Below are 22,788 nucleotides of genomic sequence, written 5' to 3' on the forward strand. Positions count from 1 at the left end.
TCAATCGATTAACACGTGATACAAATATAACCTTTTGGAGTGAGCGGGCGATTGTAGTTTGTGTAGTTCCTGTAGCCGCGAATGAGGTAAATATAGGGGATGCCTGAGAGACTGGAAATAATGATCTATTCACCTTTCACGAAAGTACTCCGTGTTTTTACTTATTTTGTGTAAAAAAGGGGAGTGTCCGCTAGGGTTAGGAAATTATTTGTAGTTACTGAGGCGTGCCGAACAATTTGCCACTCCAGTCCCTTGGGATTATATGTTTTTACGTGTAACCCTGTACACTTGTTTACTTCTTCGCATATCCTTAAATGGATGTTATCATTCCTCCGTTGTCCTGTTTTAATATGTCTAAACTGGCAGTAATAAGAGGATACAAACTCTGGCATCTTTTTAGAGACGCAAAATGCCAGGAACATTGGCTTTTTAACACAAAAAAATGTAAATGCACATGCCAGAGCGCACCAGGGCCTTAAAGGGGTTGTTCACCTTTTAGGTAACGTGTAGAGAGTGATATTCAGAGACTATTTGCAAGAGGGTTTCATTTTTTATTATTTGTGTTTTTTGAGTTATTCAGCTTTTTATTTATCGGCTCTACAGTTTGCAATTTCAGCCATCTGGTTGCTAGGGTCCAAATTACCCTAGCAACCATGCATTGATTTGAATAAGAGACTGGAATATGAATAAGAGAGGGCCCGAATAAACAGATGACTAATAAAAAGTAGCAATAACAATATATTTGTAGCCTTGCAGAACATTTGTTTTTAGATGGGGTCAGTGACCCCTAGGGTTGCCACCTTTTCTGGGGGAAAAAAATACCAGTCTTCCTATATATTTATCTTTTTTTACCTATTAATAACATTGGAATAAACGGTAATTTTTACCTGCCAAGTGGCAACCCTAGTGACCCCCCATTTGAAAGCTGGACAGAGTCAGAAGAAAGATGCAAATGATTCAAAAACTAGAATAAATGAATGATGACGACCAATTGAAAAGTTGCTTACAATTAGCCATTCTAGAACATACTAAAAGTTAACATAAAGGTGAACCACCCCTTTATTAGTTATTAGTTTGTGCTTGCAAGCAGCTGCATGATCATCAGCCCCTATTATTACTTATCTGGTTTATTTTTGTGTTTTGTTTTTACTTACTTATTAGTGATTGACAAGGCTGAAGGACAGCACTACTTTCAGGGGTCCCATTAACATGGGATTCTGAGAGTGCTATTTAAGTACTAGGACTACCCACTAAAGGCATGGGGTTTTCTGTCTTCTGAGAACTGGTGGAATTAACAGTGAGTCTGCTGTCAGAATGCAGCATGTGTCAATGAACAGTGTTTACTACAGATAATGCGGTTTCATTTTTAATGTTTAGCCCTAGTTTGGGCTCTGTGCTTGAATTCATTTGAAAAGCTAGGAAGCACTCTGCCTACTCTTCATAAGATTATGCATTTTAGACTTACAGCTGCATTGTTTATATTGCCATTCAGAATGTTCTTATCTCACAATTATATAATGACTGGCTTAAAAGATGAAGCACATTCGAATAACTGTGGGGGCCTTGGCTGTAATGGCGGGTCACCAGGGAAGTGCACAAATTCATAGGGGGTCCCCTAGAGTTACACCAGGGAATTACCACTATGTTCTTTTCTAAAGATAGCTACATTCTGAGCCATAAAGAAAACCAGAACTGCTGCACCATGAAAGAAAATACAAAATGAAGACAGAAGGCGCACACCCTTAAATCAAACTGAGGGATGCTAATCCATAGGGGACTCCCCATAAGGGTCTCCAAGTCAAGCTGCAATATTAGGAGTAATGGATTGCACACCCAATTTAGAAAAAAATAAGTACATTTATTACAAAAAAAATCATAAAAACTGTTTTTTTTTTTGTTTTTTTTATTATTTGTGCCCCTGAGGAAGACCCTTAAGGTCGAAACGCGCTGGGCTCACCAACTTTTTTTGTATAATTTTTATTTTTTGTTATGATTCTTTTTTGTAATAAATTTACTTATTTTTTTCTAAATTGGGTGTGCTATCCATTACTCCTAATATTAGCACCATGAAAGAAAGGCAGTAAACTACTAAGCCTCATTTGGAACTTTTTTAATTCTACTATAAATGGAGTTACACAGTGCAATTTCATTACCAATTATTTTGAATGCTAATGATTAAAGTGCACATACCCCCTGGATGTTAATTGTAATATGCCTGCAAGCTCAATTCAACTAGTTAATTTCCAAGCCACTATTCATTTAGTTGGCTTTATTCAGAACATATGCAAAAAAGACTCAGATGAGGCTTAATAAGATAGTAACAGGCTTTTGGTGTTGGGGTGTCCGCTAAATTAACAACATATGAGTCTTGCAATCCTGCCGGTATTTTAGTAGCCAGGCCATTGTAACCGATGCGTGATGCTAATGTATTTTATTTTTAACAGCAATTTTGTCAACTGGGTTATATCATGGCCCAATGTTATTTAATAGGAATAAAAGATAAAACTATAGAAAGGCTAGCATTTTTTTCTGATTTGGTTTTAGTAGATTTCTGGAGGAAAATCAAAGGCGATTGCTCTACATCTCTTAATCCAATAGATAATTAAAGCCTATTTAAAGCAGAAATAGCCGTGAGATATGTATGTCAATTGCCTCCAACCCTACATGCTCGCAAGGTACCATTTTCTCATTTTGTCTTGGCAGAATAGCTTACAGTATATTGAGGGTGGTTGTGGGATCTGTAAGTGTGTGAGCTGCATATTCTCTGTGTGTGGATAGACTTCCCACAATTTCACTTCTGGAAATGTATAAAATATAATAGTTAAAGAGAATGTTTACCTTGAAATTAACTTTCAATATGATGCACAATGGTATTTCAGACACCATGCAATTAGTCTGTATTTTCAAGTTGCATTCCACCTGCGTTCAGCACTTGGACGGCACTATATGGAAATAAAGGCAGCGTTTCATTCTGCTCTCGCCTATGGTGGAACGCAGGAAAACTGATCACAGGGGAAGGAAGGCAGGACTAAATGCCCGTCAGTATGAGACCTTAAGCTTCTCCTATTCATAAAATGCTTGCCTGAGTTTATTTTAATCCATGCAGCTGTTGATGTCAGTCGTAATGAACAGGAAAAGCTATTGCTACACATGTGAGGGCAGAGGTCTTTGAGAGGTTCAGCAATCCACCTGTTAATGGGGGATGAGGACCGGTGTATATATAATTTATCTGCTCTGCAAATAAATGTGCATACCATGGAACCGGGATGCAACATATGGCTCATTGTTCACATAAAGAAACATTATAAAAGTATATGCATAGAACACTACTTATATTTTGGTACACAAAATACAATGCTTTGTATTTTTTTTTTAATACAAAATGACAATCATAAAAAAAAATTCTGCAAAAAAAGTGAAATTCTAGGAATAAAGGAAATATTTTGCTAGCACAAAATTAATTACTCACAATACATTTGCTTATACAGGTATGGGACCTGTTATCCAGAATGCTCGGGACCTGGGGGTCTTCTGGATAATGGATCTTTCTGTAATTTGGATCTTCACACCTAAAGTCTACTAGAAAATCCTTTAAATATTAAATAAACCCAATAGAATGGTTTTGCCTCCAATAAGGATTAATTATATCTGTTTGGATCAAGTACAAGGTAGTGTTTTGTTATTGCAGAGAAAAACAATTTTTTTTTTAAAAAATTTGGATAAAATGGAGTCTATGGAAGACGGCCTTTCTGTAATTCAGAGCTTTCTGGATAATAGGTTTCCGGATAACAGATCCCATACCTGTATATTGCATGAAATGCAACTCCACTGTCCAAGATCCAACGCAATTCATCAAAACATAATCTGCCCATCATAGAGCCTGATTACTACTTATAATGGCAATTTTGAAAACATAATCTTGAATGTGATCCCTTAACAAACGTTTAAATGACTTACCCACAACAGATTCCAAACTTACAAGCCATTATTGCTAGGCTGAGATCGTAATACCTTCTTAAAAATATGAATTGATTACATTTTTTCACCAATTCATAGTTACTTGACCGTATGAGAGTGAGTTTGAGAAAATTCGTTCTTGAGGGTGAATTCCATCAGGCTATAATGCCTTGTTCATATTAATTTTTTTAGGTATAGAACATATTGTCCAGAATGCTATAGATCTGTGGTGTTTTAAATAAGGGATCTTTCCATAATGTGGATCACTAAGCCTTAAGTCTGCTAACCATCATTTAAACATTAAAAACCCCAATAGGATTGTTTTGCTACCAATATGGATTAATGCATCTTAGTTAGCATCATGTACTGTGTTCTTAGTACAGAGAAAAGGGAATCATTCAAATGATTTCCAGTAATTCTGAGTTTCTGGATAATTGGTTTACGGATAAGGAGTCCTGTACCTTCAACATAGTCTGTATCAACCACTGACTTATTTGAGCTGAGCCATCTGTTTCACTACAGAGTGTGTCCTGTAACACTGACTCCTCTACTGTGCACACTGAATAAAAGAGCAGATAGAGCATGTTTGTTTTCACACTATTGTCAGACACATGGGCATTTGTAGAAAAGAGTAGTTTGTTAAATTGCCTGTCATCCTGGGGCAGAATGGGTGCCAATCAATGCCACCAGAAACAGCTGCCCTGATTCTAAACCCTCTCCCTGGGCTTTGAGAGGAGGCTACATAGTTTTGCACTGCCATCTCATACATGTCACATTATAGGCAACACTTTCCCTATATTATAAGTGCCCACCTGTAAGCCATAAGCAAAGCATTTCTTATGGGAAGTGATGGCAAGCTATTTTGGGTGTTTTAGCTGCCGTTGTATTGTTGTGGCAGCAAACACAGAGTTCATAATTAGTTGTTGACCTTTAAATTAACTTTAAGCAAGATGTAGTAGAGTGTTATTCTTATACAATTTGCAATTGGTCTTTATTTTTGGTGATCATTAGTGCTTCTTCATCTTACCTGCTTCCTTTTGCGAATTCTGCACTATTAACACTGGAGAACCCTGGAGCAAGAATGGGTTTTAATGTTAGTTGTAATGTTACTTGCTAATAAAAGCAGTATCTGTGCAAATGTTTCTTATGGTCCAAATGCAATTTTCCATGCTATCATAACTGTACTTTATACATGTCGCATTATTCTGTTTTCAATAAAAAAAAGGATCTAGTGGGCACTGCACTCAAGGAAGTGCTGTATATAAATGAATAAACCATAGTATTAAAACATACATTATATTTCTACAAGTAATCTCCTCCTATCTGGTGCTGGGATTAAACATGTATGCAGATTTGGGAGGAGGGAAAGTAAACGTTGAAATCGGATGCTATTATAATAGGGTAAAAAGAAGTAATTATTGCTAATTGTCTCTAAATGGAGGAAATATATCTGAAAGAGAAAAAGGCAAGGAAATAGCAGCAGCATGTTTACAGGGAGCAAGAGCATTCCTAGTGTCGGTGCACCATCTATTGGTAGATTCTGCGATTATTTATGTACAGTATCACCTATATTTGCATATACTGTATACTTTATATGGTGAAAGTGTCCATTTGCTCCTTTCTTCACAGGATGAAGTAACACAACAACAGAAATGCTACTGCTGAACAGGAATGGGCTTCCATTTATCGAGGACTAGGTCAATAAGCAGAAAATATGAAATAGCCCTGTGTATTCCAGGCCCCTGGCTTCAGTGTTATTTTTTTGTTACCACATAGCAATTATTAGGACAATGAATGCAACAAACCTTTTCAGGGCCCATCCTTTCATCCAGGGTGAAAACTACCTACAATAGCCTACCAGTGTAATTAACAAATCAGAATTTAAAAATTAGAATATGACCAAATGCAACAAAACATATACCTAGGTCAGGGCTGCCACACAAGGCTGGCCTGTGACCCCCCCCCCTTGTGTGGCCCCCCACCTACCTGCTGTGTTTGTTTACCATGTGTAAGATTTAAATTGTATCACTACAGAGATTAACTGGCCCCTGAATTGTTTTAACTTCAAATTCAGACTAAATCCCTGTATTCACACCTGTGATTCCCTTGCATTGGTCACTTTTGTGACACCTTTTGTTCACACCCCTACAGCCCTGTACTGTTCACACCCCTACAGCCCTGTACTGTTCACACCTGAGACCCAGACTGAAACTGCCCACATTGTTCACTTGTTCACACTTTATACAAAATGCTAATGGGGCACCAGCACCGTGTCACTGTATGTAGTACATATTAGAGTGGTCCTGATAGGTTTCCCTGTCTCTTGCTCTGTTCTGCCTTCCATATGCTCCCTGTGTGTGCCCTGCTCTGCCTGTGTGTGACATACTCTGCCTGCATGTGCCCTGCTCTGCCTGTGTGTGACATACTCTGCCTGCCTGTGCCCTGCTCTGCCTGCGTGTGACATGCTCGGCCTGTGTGTGACATACTCTGCCTGTGTGTGCCCTTCTCTGCTTGTGTGTGCTTTGCTCTGCCTGGGCCATGCTCCCTGCATGTGCCCTGCTCTGCCTGTGTGTGCCATACGCTGCCTGTGTGTGCTCTTCTCTGCTTGTATGTGCCCTGCTCTGCCTGTGGAACATAAGCCTGGTATTTGTTCTGGGGGGTTTGTTAGCATTTGAAAATAAATTATTATTAGGGGCCCCGAAGGTGTTTCATCATGTGCTGGGGGTGCTGTGTTATCCAAGGGGTAGTCAACACTGGCTTCCATTATCGGCCCTCAACTAAGTAGGCCAGAAAAATTTCGGCCCTCGGTACCGCAGAACTTGGACAGCACTGACCTAGGTGTTTGTAATGGTGCTGAGCTTCAATTAGCCATTGCAGGCCTGCTTATGTGAACAATAAGATTCTGACTTCCATAGTATCGGAGAAATTCCTGCAGAGGACAAAGCATGTAATTAGAGATTTCAAAGGTGCTAAGATTCTTGCAGCCTTTTGTTTACCCCAAATTCATAACCTTACCAATGAGATTGCCCCATTCCTTAGTGCTAGTGAACTGCAGAGTGCTTTAAAAACATTCTATTACTTTAAAGATGTGAAATCAAGTCTCTTGGGCAACATCAATTTGCATAGTATTGCCCAGTTGCTTGTAATTATTTAACATTCCCATATATACACATCAATATGGAACTTAGCCTCCAAATGCAATCCTAATAGCCCTATGACAAGAAACTAGAAAGGTACCTGGGTCAGCAATACAGGGGCATAGGCATAACATCCTTAGGGTTCTGGTCTGCTAAATGGGACCATGGATTGTACTTCCAAACATGGGTGCCCTAGGCAACCCGGATGGCCACCTCTCGCAGTGATGTCACTCACAGAGGAGGGACGAGCAGAATAGAAACAAGAGGGCGATCCTGGGCACCAGGAAGCACGCAAATCTGGACATGGGGTAGTCAGAGGGCCCTTTAGCAGGCACCTGCCAAGTGCCCCCTCATTGTTAATTTGCTCTCTAAAATATTCCAGGAGTTTTAGCATGGGATTTAATTTCTGTTCTAGACATTGTTGCTAGCATGCTGGCACGAAGTATACAGTAATATGTATCTATATCTGTAACATTATGAAATAGAGGGGGCCCCTGACTAAATTGTAAGCCTCAAAAGGGGGATTGAATACAAAATTGCCCATTTCCTTTGTGGATTTGGCTTTAGTAGTGACTGGAGTTCACATCTCATAGCTTATTAGTGCTGGACAATTATCTGGTACGAGACATATTGACTTTTCAATTTTCCTTGTGTACTAAAGAATTGTTTTTTCAAATGTTTGTCTTATTAAATTAATTAAGGCTTATTTCACATGCAGGTCCTTGTGCCAAGTCACTTCCATGCTGAGCTTTGTCAGTGCCTTTAACCAAGATCCAATGAGGAACCAGCATGTATATCAGTAAGCATATTGCTAGAATCCTTATTAGCAAGGGAAGTGAGAAGGCAATTAATTTTACAGTTCTTATATGGGGGCCACACCTTTTGGAGATTAGCTATAATAATATGTATGGACATTACTAGGACAGCATAGACCACATTGATTGCTCTTTTACTTACCTTCTTTTCATAAAGTGTAAACAGCTAGTCTGGTGGCATAAAAACGTCCACTTTCTTCTCCAGTGGTGTACATTTATCAAATGTGTTTCTATAATAACCCATGGCTTAATCATATATACAATGAAAATAACTGAATACATTTTTATTCTGTTACCATTGTTTTTATTTATGAATAAACTATCTGTTATATACCTGAGATTTTTTTTTCCAGTTTTTCTTTCATGGAAACTTTCACATACAGAAGAGTTTGGTATACCCATTTTTTATGGGGCAAGGGTATCTTGTACAGGTTTAAGTATAAGATAGAGATGTCTCTTGTTCAGGGCCTGTAGCATCATTGGTGATCCTTGAGGGGAAAATAAATCCCAGCATCCCACTGACACCTGCCTTACAGTGTCATTATAAAAATAAAAAAACAATATCTTGGAAAACATGGGGAATTGCAGAAGCACAGGATAAACACATGTATAAAAAACAGGGATTTAAATACAATCTGAAATTAAATATACAGGATCATTTAACCCAGTGCCCATACTTGACTAATGTGAGGTCTACTTTTAGTGACGTCCCATTTTGATCTACATCCATAAAATATTGTTAGCATTCTGTTCCATGGAAAATATTACTTAAATATTGATTTATGAGAAAATGTATATTGTTATATTTGTTATGTAATCGTAACATAATAAAAATTGGAATGAAAAGCATGAATAGGAGGGCGATTTAAACAAACTGTTTGTTGAGTCTTGAGAGCTACTGATCACCAGCTAAAAGTCTACTGGTAGATCCCGATCTACCTTTTGGGCACCCCTGATTTAACCCCTGTAAGGAAAGACTACTATTGCTGCTCTGTAATTGAGACTGCTAGGAACTGGTAGCGTTCCTCAGAGCAAAATTACAATGCAACATGAGTATCGGGCTCCGTAGTCAAAAACGTGGTTTGGGTGGAACAGTTGCTTTTTATCTGCCATCATGTTTTATCACTTGGAGAGTTTGCCTACACTGACAGCTACACCCCTCCCTCCAAGCACCCAGTGGTGTGGCCTCTCTGAGACTGAAGGCATCTAAATATAGCAGGCACAGCAGTGAGTTTATTTTTACAGTAAATGGGGAGGTGTGGGGACAGGGAATCCTACATGAGCTGCTTGTCAGATCCCCTAAATAACCAACTCAGTAGTGCAGGTCCCTTCTGCATCTTGCTTTCTGTGCCGCAACAGTGAGGGGACACTAGCACAGAATGGAGCTGTTATCTGCTCTCAGCCTTGATGACCTGGCTGTCTCCTTCTCCAAATTGCCTGTTTTCCCTCTGTTCGATGTGGCCTATTATATCATCTCCATTTTGTACCTGAAATATGAACCAGGTGAGTGGTGCATGCAACAACTCTGATGTGTTTGGTACAAGCTTCTGCTTTCTTGGCACAGCTTGGGAGATCCACATTCAAATCTGTTATTTTCTGGTTTGTGTTGCGCTCTTTTCTTTCTTAGAAACTTGCTCATCTTGGACCAGCTGGGGGATTAGCCTTTTATGGATATAGAGATCTTACAAAGGGAACACAATTTGTGAAGTATTACTTTACTCTCCTATAAGTATTCAGATTACTGAAATATTTACACAGGGGTTTGCGAGTGCCTCAAGCCCCTGTTTTTTCATCACCTTTCCCCTTAATTTGGCGTACAGGTATAGGATCTGTTAGCCAGAATGCTTGGGATCTATGGTTTTCCCGATAAGGGGTCTTTATGTAATTTGGACTTTAAGTCAACTATAAATAATTTAACCATTAAATCAACTCAATAGGATTGTTTTGCTTGCTGTAAGGATTAATTATATTAGTTGGGATCAAATATAAGGCACTGGTCTATTATTACAGAGAAAAAGGTCTTCCTGTAATTCAGAGCTTTCTGGATAACGGGTTTCCTGATTATGAATGGCATACCTGTATATATCTGCATGGTACATTTTTATAGGCTTGCTGATTAAATGCTGCACCATATTAATTGTATTGGTGATAAATTAACTGGTGAATATGGTCAGTCAAGAGGCCAGCATCCTGCTGTTCTGTATTATCTTTGCATGTTCTATTACAATTTCATACGCAATCACATATAGCTGCTCACATTTTACTTTGTTGATGTCCATTTAAATCAGATGCAATTTATGTCAATGGGATTGGGTGCCTTTCCACATTAACCCGCGCAACAGATTTGCAGAACACCACAACTTTGGAGAGCCTAAATATTAAAGCATGCAATCATTCCCTTAAAAATCATATCAACAGCAGTCAGTGGCGCAAATTCCCTAAAATTCCAGACCGAAAATTCGCATGGCGATAGCGTGGGAATGATCGCTAGCGTCTGTCTCTAACGATGTTATTCCTGCGGCCGTTAGTAAATCGGCGAAGTTCCGAAATGACGTCACGCTTGCGAATTTTCGCCTGTGTTAGTCACTTCGTCCTTTAGTAAATTTGCCCCACTGAGTGGGGTATGTATATTCTGACTGAACCTGAATGGAAAGTGGAAATGTACACAAGTTGGGTGCACACTGGAGGTCAACATTTTTAGATTCAATCAAGCTGTATCATCTCGTTTAAATATGAATTGAATTCTGCACAGAATTGAGCTTATTTAGTTAAGACATGCTGGTAAATGCAGTGGTTTTGTAGGCACGATCACTTGGCCAATGGATTTACTGCCTTCCAACCTGACCTGCTGTTTCCTACTGGACAACTGCTGAATTGCTACATCTTGGCATGTTCTGGGCCAAGCAATATTGCCTTGGGCACCAACACTATTTGGTCCAGCTCAGGCAGATTTCTCACCTCTTCCCCCTGAGTGAAAAACATGTGCTATGTGGTTTCCAGGGCCACGTGGTTGCTTGTATTCATACAGCGTCACCGTCATACCCAAACACGTGGACTTGGGTTTACTGAATGCAGAGGCCTTGGTCTATATCTGATTGGGTGGATGTTCTTAGGAAATAACATTATACAGCAATCCAGTGCCATAAGACAAACATTATCTGGGGCCATACCATCCCTTTTAAGTAAAATAGATGTAGTTCTAATGCTTAAATTAAAAATTACACATAATGCGTAAATTAATACTTACAGTTTTTCATTCATTGTAATTTATCACTTAATGCTGTATCTGTGTCAGCAAGCATATGTCTATGACGGTGTTCATTCATCCAGGTCCCAATATACAGTATCTCGCAGTGATAAGTCTAAAACAACTGCACTTGACTGAGTTATCTTCAAAACATTGTATCACTCATCTGAGTGGCTTTTTAAATTCAACTGAAAAAGCCATTTGGATGAGTGGTGTAATGTTTTGAAGATGACTCAGCAAGTGGGGGCATATTTTTGCAATGATGGCACAGTGGTTAGCATTGCATTGATCCAATGATCCAGGGCACTATCTGCTAGAAGTTTGTATGTTCTCCCAATGCTTGCATGGGTACTTTTGGGTACTCTGTTTTCCTTACACACTCCAGATACATACAAATAGGATAAGTGACTCTTAAAAAATGTAAGCATAATGTATGTGTGATAGAGACCTTAGATTGTAAGCTCCACTGGGGCAGGAACTGATGTATGTATAATCAATGTAGAGCTCTGTGGAATATGTAGGCACTATATAAATAAAGTATAATAGTTATGTAAAAATGCAATCAATGTCAAAATCAAAGTAAGGGAATACAGGGTTATGGGAAATAGCTCATAGTCCAAGTTGATCCAGGGACTAGTCCGATTGCCATTTTGGAGTCAGGAAGGAATTTTTCCCCCTCTAAGGCAAATTGGAGAGGCTTCAGATGGTTTTTTTTGCCTTCCTCTGGATCAACTGGCAGATAGGTAGTTATAAAAAAAAAAAAAGTTGAACTCGATGGACATGTGTCTTTTTTCAACCTTACTTACTATGTTACTATGTTACTATGTAAACAAGGTGCCCTGATTGGCAATTAAATTGCACACACTCACACAAACACAACAAATGACACTCTACAGGCATTTGTGTAGAGTAAACATAATGTGATGCATGGTAACCTTGCCTGTGCTCATGTTATTGATAATCATGTATGCCCAGAACTTCACCCCTATAGTTATTTATATATGCCAGAACACTTTACTGTTATTTAGTTGCTTAAAATATGTTGGAGGAGTAACTTCCATGATGATCATAAATTGATAGTGGCTTTTTTTGTCTGCCAAGGCAATAAAAAAGGAAGCTTAATCTTCTATGCCTAAATGTAGTGATCCTCAACCAGTGGCTTGCAAAGAACATGTTGCTCACCAACCCCTATGATGTTGGTCCCAGTGGCCTCAAAGCATGTGCTTATTCTTGAATTCCTGGCTTGGAGGCAAGTTTTGGTTGTATAAAAACAAGTGTTATTGCCAAACAGAGCCTCCTGTAGTCTGGCAGTTCACATAAGGGCTACCAGATGGCCAATCACAGCACTTATTTGTTACCCCAGGAACATTTTTCATCCTTGTGTTGCTCCTCAACTCTTTTCACATCTGAATGTTATTGACGGGTAAAAAAGGTTGGGCACCCCCTGCCTAAATGCTTGTACAAACAAACGTAGTTCTGTGTATGCAAGCCATACTTTCTCCTTAATGATACAATCTGCGAGAAACAATAAGCAGGATAAAGCAAGATTAAGTTGTCCCTTATCTGCCTGTGCTACACCTCTAGTTGTTATCATTATCAGATGCAATAAAGGGTCCCACATCACATGGAGAGAGTCTGATAAGACCGTCAGTTATTAATCCCACCCTTGAAAATTTAAAATGTTGCCTAAGAAGCCTTTATAATAGTATATTATGTCTGCTCAGTTTATCTTTCTATCTTACTGTAACTGTACCCTATGATTAAATTTACATAATCTTTTTTTAAATGATGGCATATATTAGCATGTGTAGGATGAATGTGTTCAGAAACGGAGCCAAAATCTGCAGGACATTACATATAATGTGTAGTCATTGCCATTAGTCTCTCCCCGGTGGAGTCTACAATCGAATTTCCCTCTCATTTACACCCACACACATTACGCATTTTAGCAGGAGCCCATTACTCTAATATTATGTTTCGGAGCAAGCCTACATTTAGGCTAGGGCCAGACGTGGCCAAATCAGCCTAGTGAAATCTGGACAGGCTCATTTCAGCCTCTGACCACTAGCAAACTCCTCTTCTGTGTTTGAGCATGGGAACTGCTCTGTGCAGTTTTAAACTATGACTTGTGACTGTACACCCTATGGATGTTGCCTTCTTTCTATCAGTAATTCAGACAGCCAGTGACAGGTGTCTCTGTTCTGGCTCCTCCATTGACCCATCTCCTATAAATAACTGTACGCCAAGGATCATCTGTCTGTCTCGGCTTTACTTCTTGAAGTCTGCATAGCCTAGGGGGGTTATTCATGCAGATATTTGCAAATATCTATGCAGTACAAACAAGAACTGCTACTTGCCCACTCAGCTGTCACTATTGCTGGAATATTTCACACAGTGTGAACCTTGGCTTGACTTGCTGTGTTTTTTTCTTGAAAGTGTTTCACCAGTCATCCAAGTATTTATATTTCGGGAATATATCCTCTGGAATGTTGCTCCAATCAGCATAATCTGTTTATCATAATCAGCAAGGATGTCATGAAGTTAGGTGTTGATTGTATTAGCCAGAGTGGATGTGTTATTAAACCTTCCAGGGAGAGGTGCCAAAACAGCATTGCATGTAGCAGATGATAGATGTCGCACCCCCCCGCCTCTATTCAAATTTGGTTTTTCAGTTTTTATACATATTGCTTCTTTAACACCTCTTCTGAACCAGTCGCTCTCCCGGTCTAGAAACTGGACTTGGCAGTCTTCAAACGTGTGTCTCTTTTCTTTTAGCTGTAGGTATACAGCTGACCAGAGTGCTGGCTCTTCTGTGCTGTGCCATACATTGGTAACATAGTAAGTAAGGTTGAAAAAAGACACACGTCCATCAAGTTCAACTTTTTTTTTTTTCCCCTCTATATCTGCCTAACTGCCAGTTGATCCAGAGGAAGGCAAGGACTAGTCCCTGGATCAGGTGTAACTGTTGTTTGTTTTCTCCCACAAACAAATCAGAGCACTCCTCTGCACTGCACTGCATACACAATGTTATTCTTCTTGTGCTTTGGGGTTGGGTCTTTTGGGTGAACCAGTTGCTGCCTCAATGTTTTGCTGGGTTCTCAATTCCACCCTTGAGTGTAAAACAGGTATTTTCAAGATGTTGATTAGATGATCTCCCAGTCAGGGGCCTTGATAAATGCAAATATATTTTTGCTAGGAGAAATGGACACTGCATCTCCATGCACTTCACGACTGGCAAGGCAGTTACACATTAATTGAACCAAATACTATAAATCACTCCTTTTTGTTTGTGCATTATATACACAAGGGGAGACTGACACACCACTAGGTCCATTGTGCCAGTACTCAATATCTTAATTTCAGGTAGAAAGGGTGTCAAAGAGGGATATTAATATTTGAGTGGACTACCCCAACTTTAGTGTGGTGTTTATACAGAGCTGCTCAGCCACACCTCTAATGGTTGCATGCACTGGGGACAATGGGTTACATGCAGACTCGCTGGCCAACCAGCCAATGAGATATTGGCCATAATGTTATCTGCAATGGGCTGCTGTCTCTAGAAATCAACATTCCTGGTAAATGTATGTTACACATGAAAGTCATATTCAGAATCATTTGTTTACCTTGAGCGGTCTCTCCACCACTTACAATAAAGTTCTACCAGTTTAGCAAGGAATCTTGCCCTTTTTAATGTATGTATTCCATTTTGACAGCTGCTGCATGCTTGCATGCCTTAAGCTGGCCATAGATGCAAAGATTCGAACGATCGGACTTCCCCATCTCCCGACCTGCCACTAACCATTCCAATCAAATAAAGTAGTAAAAGAACAGATCAGCCAATGTTCTATCCCTGACAGCAATCGTACAAAAGTTATGTCCAACAAAGCTAGTGACAGTCTCCCACTGAAAATCGTCCGATCGGCAAAACATGCAGAGAAATTATCACAGCCGACAGAAATCTTTTAATCTGGCGATCGACCAAACGACCGATCTCCGTGGGACGAAAAATGTCAGGACTTTCCATACACGGTCCGAAAATCGTACGAATCCTCCATTTGTATGATCAGATCTTTGCGTCTATGGCCAGCTTAAGGGTCTTCAGCCATATCAGCTTAAAAAGTGCTGCTTTAGATTTGAAATATCCACCCTAAATAGTACTACTGCACTGGGGGGGAGCTTACTAAGTGATTGATAAATATTTGGAGTTTTTTTAAATTCAAAATAAAAGCCATATATTGTACATTACAGGGACACCATACCTTTCAATTATTTGCTATATGTAAGCAAATGCTTGAAGTTGAAAATTTACACAAGCAGGTGCTTGTATTTTAAGAACAGACTGGCATGTTTCAGCATTTCCAAATAGGCAAAGCACACTAGTAAGTGTCAGCCGAGATTCACACCAGAAAATAGCTTTCTGTAATTTCCCTGTTACTTCACTGCACCCCCTTGCCAGTTGTTGTGAAGTTTCAGATAACTCTCCTTCATCAGATTAGCAACTGTCTGCTTAGGAGTTATTTTGCTACAGAGTCTCTAGATGCCCTGATACTACAGGGGCCTGGTTTTTATGCAGCCAAATAAGACTTTACTGGGACAATAGTCTTAGGCATTGTATACATTTCTGTGTTGCAATACCTGTTCAATAATCAAAAGCATTAGCAAATCTAAACTAGCTCCTAAGGGACTGATACAATCTGCTGACTTGGCCGGCAACATATTTTCTTGGCCGTGTATGAGGCTTTTCTACGAAAAAATAGTTTTTTCCCCTTTAAAAGTCAGACCAAAAATCTGACTTTGATAATTAACCCTCCTAATGTTCAATAAGTTTCAATTGGATGCACCGAATCCACTTTTTTGGATTTGGCCGAACCCCCGAATCCTTCATGAAAAATTTGGCCGAATACCGAACCGAATCCGAACCCTAATTTGCATATGCAAATTAGGGGTGGGAAGGGGAACATTTTTTTACTTCCTTGTTTTCTGACAAAAAGTCACGTGATTTCGTCCCCACCACTAATTTGCATATGCAAATTAGGGTTCGGATTTGGTTCGGCCGGGCAGAAGGATTCGGCCGAATCCTGCTGAAAAAGGCCGAATCCCGAATCGAATCCTGGATTCGGTGCATCCTTAGTTTCAATATTCAGCTAAAGCTTTTGTTGAGGAATCCAAAAAAGTTTTACTATTCAGTGCATCTCTAGATGCAGTACTAATCCTTTTGATCAGTGTTGCACTCATCACTTTATACTATCTTCTGTGACACAGTTTCTCTTTTTTTTTCCCCAATCTTTTTCATTCAGGTGCAGTGGCTCTTTCCAAACGTAGCCCAGTAGCCTCCTGGCTCTGTGCGATGCTCTACTGCTTTGGAAGCTACATTCTCGCTGATGTGCTTTTAGGAGAGTCTCCCATTCACTATTTCAGCAATAACGCCAACATCCTTTTGGCCTCAGCTGTATGGTAATTGCATTTGTGGCAAATGGATAATCCTGCTTCATAAATGTGTGCCTATCTCTGTAGTACAAGTGTGGGATCTCTGTTATAGAATTCTGATACATAGAAAGCTCAGAATTGCTGGATTTCATTTTCAGCCCCAAGTCCCAAGCATTTCAGATTACTGTATATATTCCATACCTCTATATCTAATGTACATAAAGGTGTGTTTCTTTTAAATGTCCGTAATCACTCTTTTAAATGTCCGTAATCACTCTTTCTCTCCTACACTCTAGGTACTTGACTTTCTTTTGCCCCTTAAATATTTTCTACAAGATTGTTAGCTTCTTGCCTGTGAAGCTTGTCCTCGTTGGAATGAAGGAAGTGGTTCGAGTTCGCAAGATTGCCATTGGAATCCATCACGCCCACCATCAATACCATCATGGCTGGGTTATCATGGTACTGATCGGATGGGTAAAAGGTGAGATCTAAATCCAACAATACTGTGATCTGTGTTCAATCTCAGTTTTTTCCATATAAGTGTGTCCTTAGTTTAAGATTACTGGATCTTCTTAAAAATCAGGGCCATGTCTGATAAATGTAAACCATTGGACTGCACAGATTGCAATCAGCGCTGCCTTCAAGGTGAACTTTCTAAAGAACTATTCACCTGATCAGCACTCAGTGTTGTAGTTTGGGTCCAGTGCTGTCCTAGGCACTGGAACTTCGACCATCTTGAAGCGTTATTTTTTTTAAAAACTTATATACATAGAAACCATGCAGATATGGGCTCTCAGTGCCTACAAAATATACAGGCACAAATTGAAATGCAAAACGTCACCAGTCTTCGGCATTGTCCCTTAAATGCCAGGAATAAATTAGACTGAAAAATGTTCTAGTGCTCCAAAAGTATCAGTTTCATTTTGAAGAGAGAATGTTCTCTACAGAGGAATTCAGGGATAAAATGTATCAGACCTTGGATATATTCTAGCTTTTCTGAAAACTAAGGACATACAGGGACACTTATAGTAATACTGATGAAACCTGATGAAAAACATTTTAATCAAAAACTCCTTTAATCAATATCCTGTGGTTCTGAAAGTCAAATTTACTGTACTAATACATTTTTAAACTTCTCTTAAATCTAAGGACATCTATTATACCTCTAAAGAAAATTATTCTAATCAAAGAGTAATTTAAACTGCATCCTGTTCTGAAGTTGCACTACCTGATTAGCAGGGAATGTTTGACTTTAAGTTGTCGACCTGCCCAGAAACCCATCAAGTCACCAGATAATAAATTCTGTCAGGTTGAAAGAGTTTATTTACAGCACAGTGGCACTTTTACATGCAACATTGCTTAATTTACAAATTATGGTACAGGTATGGGACCTGTTATCCAGAATGCTCAGAACCTGGGGTCCGGATAAGAGATCTTTCTGTAATTTGGATATTCATACATTAAGTCTACTAGAGAATTATGTAAACATTAAATGCCTTAAAGTTAACTTCTAGTATTGGCCTTGATTTTTTACTTCTATATAGTTTTCATTTATTTGCTTCCTTCTTTTGACTTTTTCTAGCTTTCAAATGGGGGTCACTGACCCCATCTGAAAAAATTCGGCTACATATTTATTGTGACTTTCACTTTTGTATTACTCATCTTTCTATTCAGGCCCTCTCTTATTCATATTCCAGTCTCTTATTCAAATCAGTGCATGGTTGCTAGGGTAATTCGAACCCTAGCAACCAGATTGCTGAATTTGCAAACTGGAGAGCTGCTGAATGAAAAGCTAAATAACTCAAAAACAACAATTAATAAAAAAAATTAAAACCAATTGCAAATTGTCTCAGAATATCAGTTTCTCCATCATACTAAAAAGTTGACTCAGAAGTGAACAACCCCTTTAAATAAACCCAGTAGACTGATTTTGTTTCCAATAAGAATTAATTATATCTTAGTTTGGATCAAGTACAAAGTACTTTTTCATTATTACAGAGAAAAAGAAAATTTTTCAAAATTTCAATTATTTGATATAATGGAGTCTATGGGAGACAGCCTTTGTGTAATTCGGAGCTTCCTTGGTAACAGGTTTCCAGATAACCGATCACATACCTGTAATAACTGACTCTTCATATATTTAATAGTGATTTTTATAACAAAGATTTGAATATGTATGAAAAAAGTGCCCATGGAAAATAGTCGTTGGGGAATTTTCAGTTCATTAAGCAACTTAAAAACTTTCAAATATAAAAAGAAATATACATAATTCATATAACTTGCTGCCTGTGTGCTGAAGGTGTTAGCAATAGACATGTAATGACACGTAGTGATGCACCGCTCTCGCATACGTCTTTAAGACTGAAGGTGCAATAGACGTACTGACGTGCCAGTACAGTGAACTAAAGATATATGCGAGAGCGGTGCATCACTACGTGCCAGTATAGGTCTCTTGCCAACACCATCAGCATACAGGCAGCAGTATAGACGATCATTTCACTAATCATGTGCCCACATATTACTGCTACGGCTACGTGATTCCTTGTCTAAATGAGGCGCGGACAATAAGTCCAAACAGGCTCCACTTCTCCACTTCCTAAACGCTGTGAATGCGTCCATCTCCAAGAGTGAATGATCCTGATCATAAGATAGCTACCTCGGAATGGATGTCAGGCTGAATGGTCGGCCCCCACACATTTTCACCTCACTAAATCTGGCCCTCATTGCAAAAAGTTTGGACACCCCTGCAATAACTGAATAATTGAATCAACTGCCAATTTGAATGCTTGTCATTGCATTTCTTTCAGGCTCTGGAGTGGCCTTGATGTCCAACCTGGAGCAGCTCTTGCGTGGAGTCTGGAAGCCAGAGACAAATGAGATTCTCCATATGTCTTTGTGAGTATGTTATATTAAACAGCAGCTCCAGAGCATAGTTAATCGCAAAACGCATTTTGACACAAGCGTCAATTTTTATATGCATGCCGATTCGGTCCAAATGCATTAAACTCGACGGGCGTGACAACTTTCATGCGGGCGCCAATTTTGACGCGCGTCTATTTTTTTTTTGCCGCAGTGGATTTTTCACCTGAGAATTAATTCGCTTGCAGCGAAACGTGGAAATTCTGAGCAAAATTGTGTCCGTCGAATTTAATCGCCCGTCACTACCAGAGCAATTATCCTGTACTTTTCCCAACCTACTGTTGTTTCACTTATTTTTTGTTTTTCAGTCCAACTAAGGCCAGTCTGTATGGAGCTATCCTGTTCACCTTACAACAGGCTCATTGGCTTCCCATCTCCAAAGCCTATCTCATCTTTTTCTTCACTCTCTTCATGGCAGTCTGCAAGGTATGGGCACAAATCAACTTGTTTACTTTATTATAATATAAGTTTGATCATCTATGCCATTTTAAAGAACCATAATCTTAATAAAACCTTTGTCTTACTTAATTTGCCCTAATACAGATCTACATGACAGCCACTCACTCTCATGGCTCCCCATTTGCTATATTCGAGTCTGGTATCTGTTTTGTACTTTTTGGTTCTGCCAACGGTGATCACGATGACCACAGTGACCATCATCACCATCACGATGACCATGACGTATCCCATTCAGCTGCAAAATCCAAAGAGGAACTCAATGAGGGAACACGAAAGAGGAAAACAAAGAAAGCTGAGTAATAACAAGAGAAGACATCTAAAGTAGCACAGCTCTGGATGAAGTGTTATTTGAATAATACATAATACATAATAACATACCAGTCTGCTTACATTGGGGGTTCCTTGCACATAATTAATAATATCTACCACATTGACTACATGGTTTCTTAGAGGACATTCACAATCTGCTTTCACATCTCCTGATGGTTAAATACTGTTTTAATAGATGTTGAAGCCATTTTACTTCAGGGTCATATTGGTTTCAAATGTGGCCATGCAATGTAGAATAAACTGTCAAGATTCTTAGTGATTACAGAACTGGAACTAGTTTTATAAAATAAGTTATAAGATAAGTCTGCCTTAGATATTAAGACTAGCATGCCTATAGTGGTAGTTATATGAGGTATGGGCAATATGAGGAATCCGATGTGTAGCTTATACCTGCTTTATATTAAGCAGTCATTACAGTCATTAAAAATTAAATACAGAAATACTTTACAAACTTTTGATTCAAAAATGGATACAAAATAAAACTACTATATAATCTTTAATTTAACTTAGCCTTTTTTTAGACCAGAACCCTCTGAAAAGAATACAGTCTTTTTAAAATATTCCGATACATTTGTTTATTCAAGAATAAAAATATTGAGAAGGGTTTTGTTTCACAATCATTTTTTATGGAACTGCCAGAACACTACCCTATACTACAAAGCTCCTGGGGATCATATGTAACAAATCTGTTTAATTTAGACAATGATGAGAGAGAGCTTGTCTATCAGCCATGAAACAACATAACAATCCATATATTCTGTATTTTTGGGGTGTTTACAAGGTGCATCTTTTGCTACTCCTATGCATCCTGGCATCCAACTGTTCAGAAGACGATGTTTTATATGATTTTCTGGGTTAAATGTACTTTTTATGGCATATAAAAGCAGTGTTTTGAATATTTGGTAGTGTGGTAAGTCAACTCTCCATAAGACTATACATATTTGGTATTGCTACTTATAGGAAACACTGGACTTTCCAAATCAATTCTATTTTCATAAATATAATCAAAATATATGGGGAATATAATATGTAATTTTAGTAGCAAAAAAGTTCTCAAACACCTTTCTGAATGTTAGCAACCAAAATTTTTACTTTACTTTCAAAGTTTGCAAACAAATGTCTTTTGCAAACATTTGCAACGTATGTAATAAAATTTCACAATTGTAAAGGATTTTTTGGTGACAAAATTATTTAACGAAACTCCAGAGCAGGTGTTAACGATAACCTTTGCTTAGCAATAATAAGCATTGATGAGTGAATGATTTGTGCGAGCAGCGATAAACAACGGAATTACATTCCCCTCCTAGAGTCGTATACCTTGTTAGAAAGTTATAGAAGATACTGACCAAGAACATACAGCCAACCAGTATTATTTTTTTGGGGGGGAAGTAGGCTCTATACAAGATTCCTTTATTTGTCAATACAGACCATATACAGTTATACAGCGTATCGAAAGTTAGTTTTACAATATTATTTAGTTTTAATGCAGTGGAACCTTCTTCCAGATATTTGATAGTTGTATAATGTGTTTCCGGTAAAGTTGGGAGATGGGTGGGAGAGGTTCTCCTATGATCCTTTCTGCAGTTTTCACAATCCGCTGCAGAGATTTTTGTTGTGCGACAGTGCAGTTTCCAAACCATAGTGTGATGTAGCTGCAGAGCACACTCTCGATGGTGCCTCTTTACAATGTTGTGAGAATCGATGGGGGAAGACTGGCTTTCTTTAGCTTCCGTAGAAAGTGGAGGCGTTGTTGAGCTTTCTTTGTAATAGAGTTGGTGTTTAGGGTCCAGGAGAGGTCAACTGCCATATTTACTCCTAGGAACTTCACACTGTTGACTATCTCAACTGGGAAGCCATCGATGAATAATGGTAGGTGAGTTTTTTCTAATGTCAACAACCATTTCTTTAGTCTTTTCGACATTTAGAGTCAGGTTGTTGTTCTGGTGTTTATATAAGCAGAGATTGCTGAAGTTCTATATACTATTTGAGATAGGATATTATTGAGGAGAAATACAAAAATTGGTCAGTGGACTAGGAAATACTTGGTATGTGTGTAAAAGAGTGCAGTAGATTAAAAATGGTCAAACCCTGTCATGGAGCAGGCCCTGGTTGATCCTCATGCCATGACTGAGACCTGTAACATATGGTATCCCAAAACCCAAAGTAAACCCAAAGGTCCTGGTCTCGGCTCATAGCAGCCACCTTTGACTTCAGTAGGAGCGCTCTGCTACTCAGATGCCACCTCTTAAAGGAACAGTTCAGTGTGAAAACTGGGTAAATAGATAGGCTGTGCAAAATAAAATGTTTCTAATATAGTTAGTTAGCCAAAAATGTAATGTATAAAGGCTGGAGTGACTGGATGTCTAACATAATAGGCAGAATGCAACGTCCTGCTTTTCATCTCTCTAACTCTGAGTTAGTCAGCGACTTGAAGGGGGGTCACATGGTACATAACTGTTCAGTGAGTTTGTAATTGATCCTCATCATGCAGCTCAGA

At 38.9% G+C, this 22,788-nt stretch overlaps 1 protein-coding gene across 2 annotated transcripts; it reads left to right on the forward strand.

Annotated features, from left to right (window-relative positions):
- The first annotated feature begins 6 nt into the window (after positions 1 to 6).
- tmem38a.S (transmembrane protein 38A S homeolog) lies at positions 7 to 20,894 on the forward strand. Of its 2 annotated transcripts, XM_018243728.2 has the most exons (8): positions 7 to 86; positions 5,587 to 5,654; positions 7,813 to 7,893; positions 16,454 to 16,610; positions 16,880 to 17,064; positions 19,391 to 19,478; positions 19,811 to 19,928; positions 20,046 to 20,894. In XM_018243728.2, the coding sequence occupies exons 3-8, from the start codon at positions 7,884 to 7,886 to the stop codon at positions 20,259 to 20,261; spliced, it is 774 nt and encodes a 257-aa protein (XP_018099217.1). In that variant the 5' UTR covers positions 7 to 86; positions 5,587 to 5,654; positions 7,813 to 7,883; the 3' UTR covers positions 20,262 to 20,894. The 2 variants fall into 2 exon arrangements, with proteins under 2 accessions (XP_018099217.1, XP_018099216.1); XM_018243727.2 differs by lacking the exons at positions 7 to 86; positions 5,587 to 5,654; positions 7,813 to 7,893 and adding an exon at positions 9,143 to 9,412.
- Positions 20,895 to 22,788: the final 1,894 nt, after the last annotated feature.

This window comes from Xenopus laevis, chromosome 1S (genome assembly GCF_017654675.1).
Source record: "Xenopus laevis strain J_2021 chromosome 1S, Xenopus_laevis_v10.1, whole genome shotgun sequence".
Taxonomy (NCBI): Eukaryota; Metazoa; Chordata; class Amphibia; order Anura; family Pipidae; genus Xenopus; species Xenopus laevis.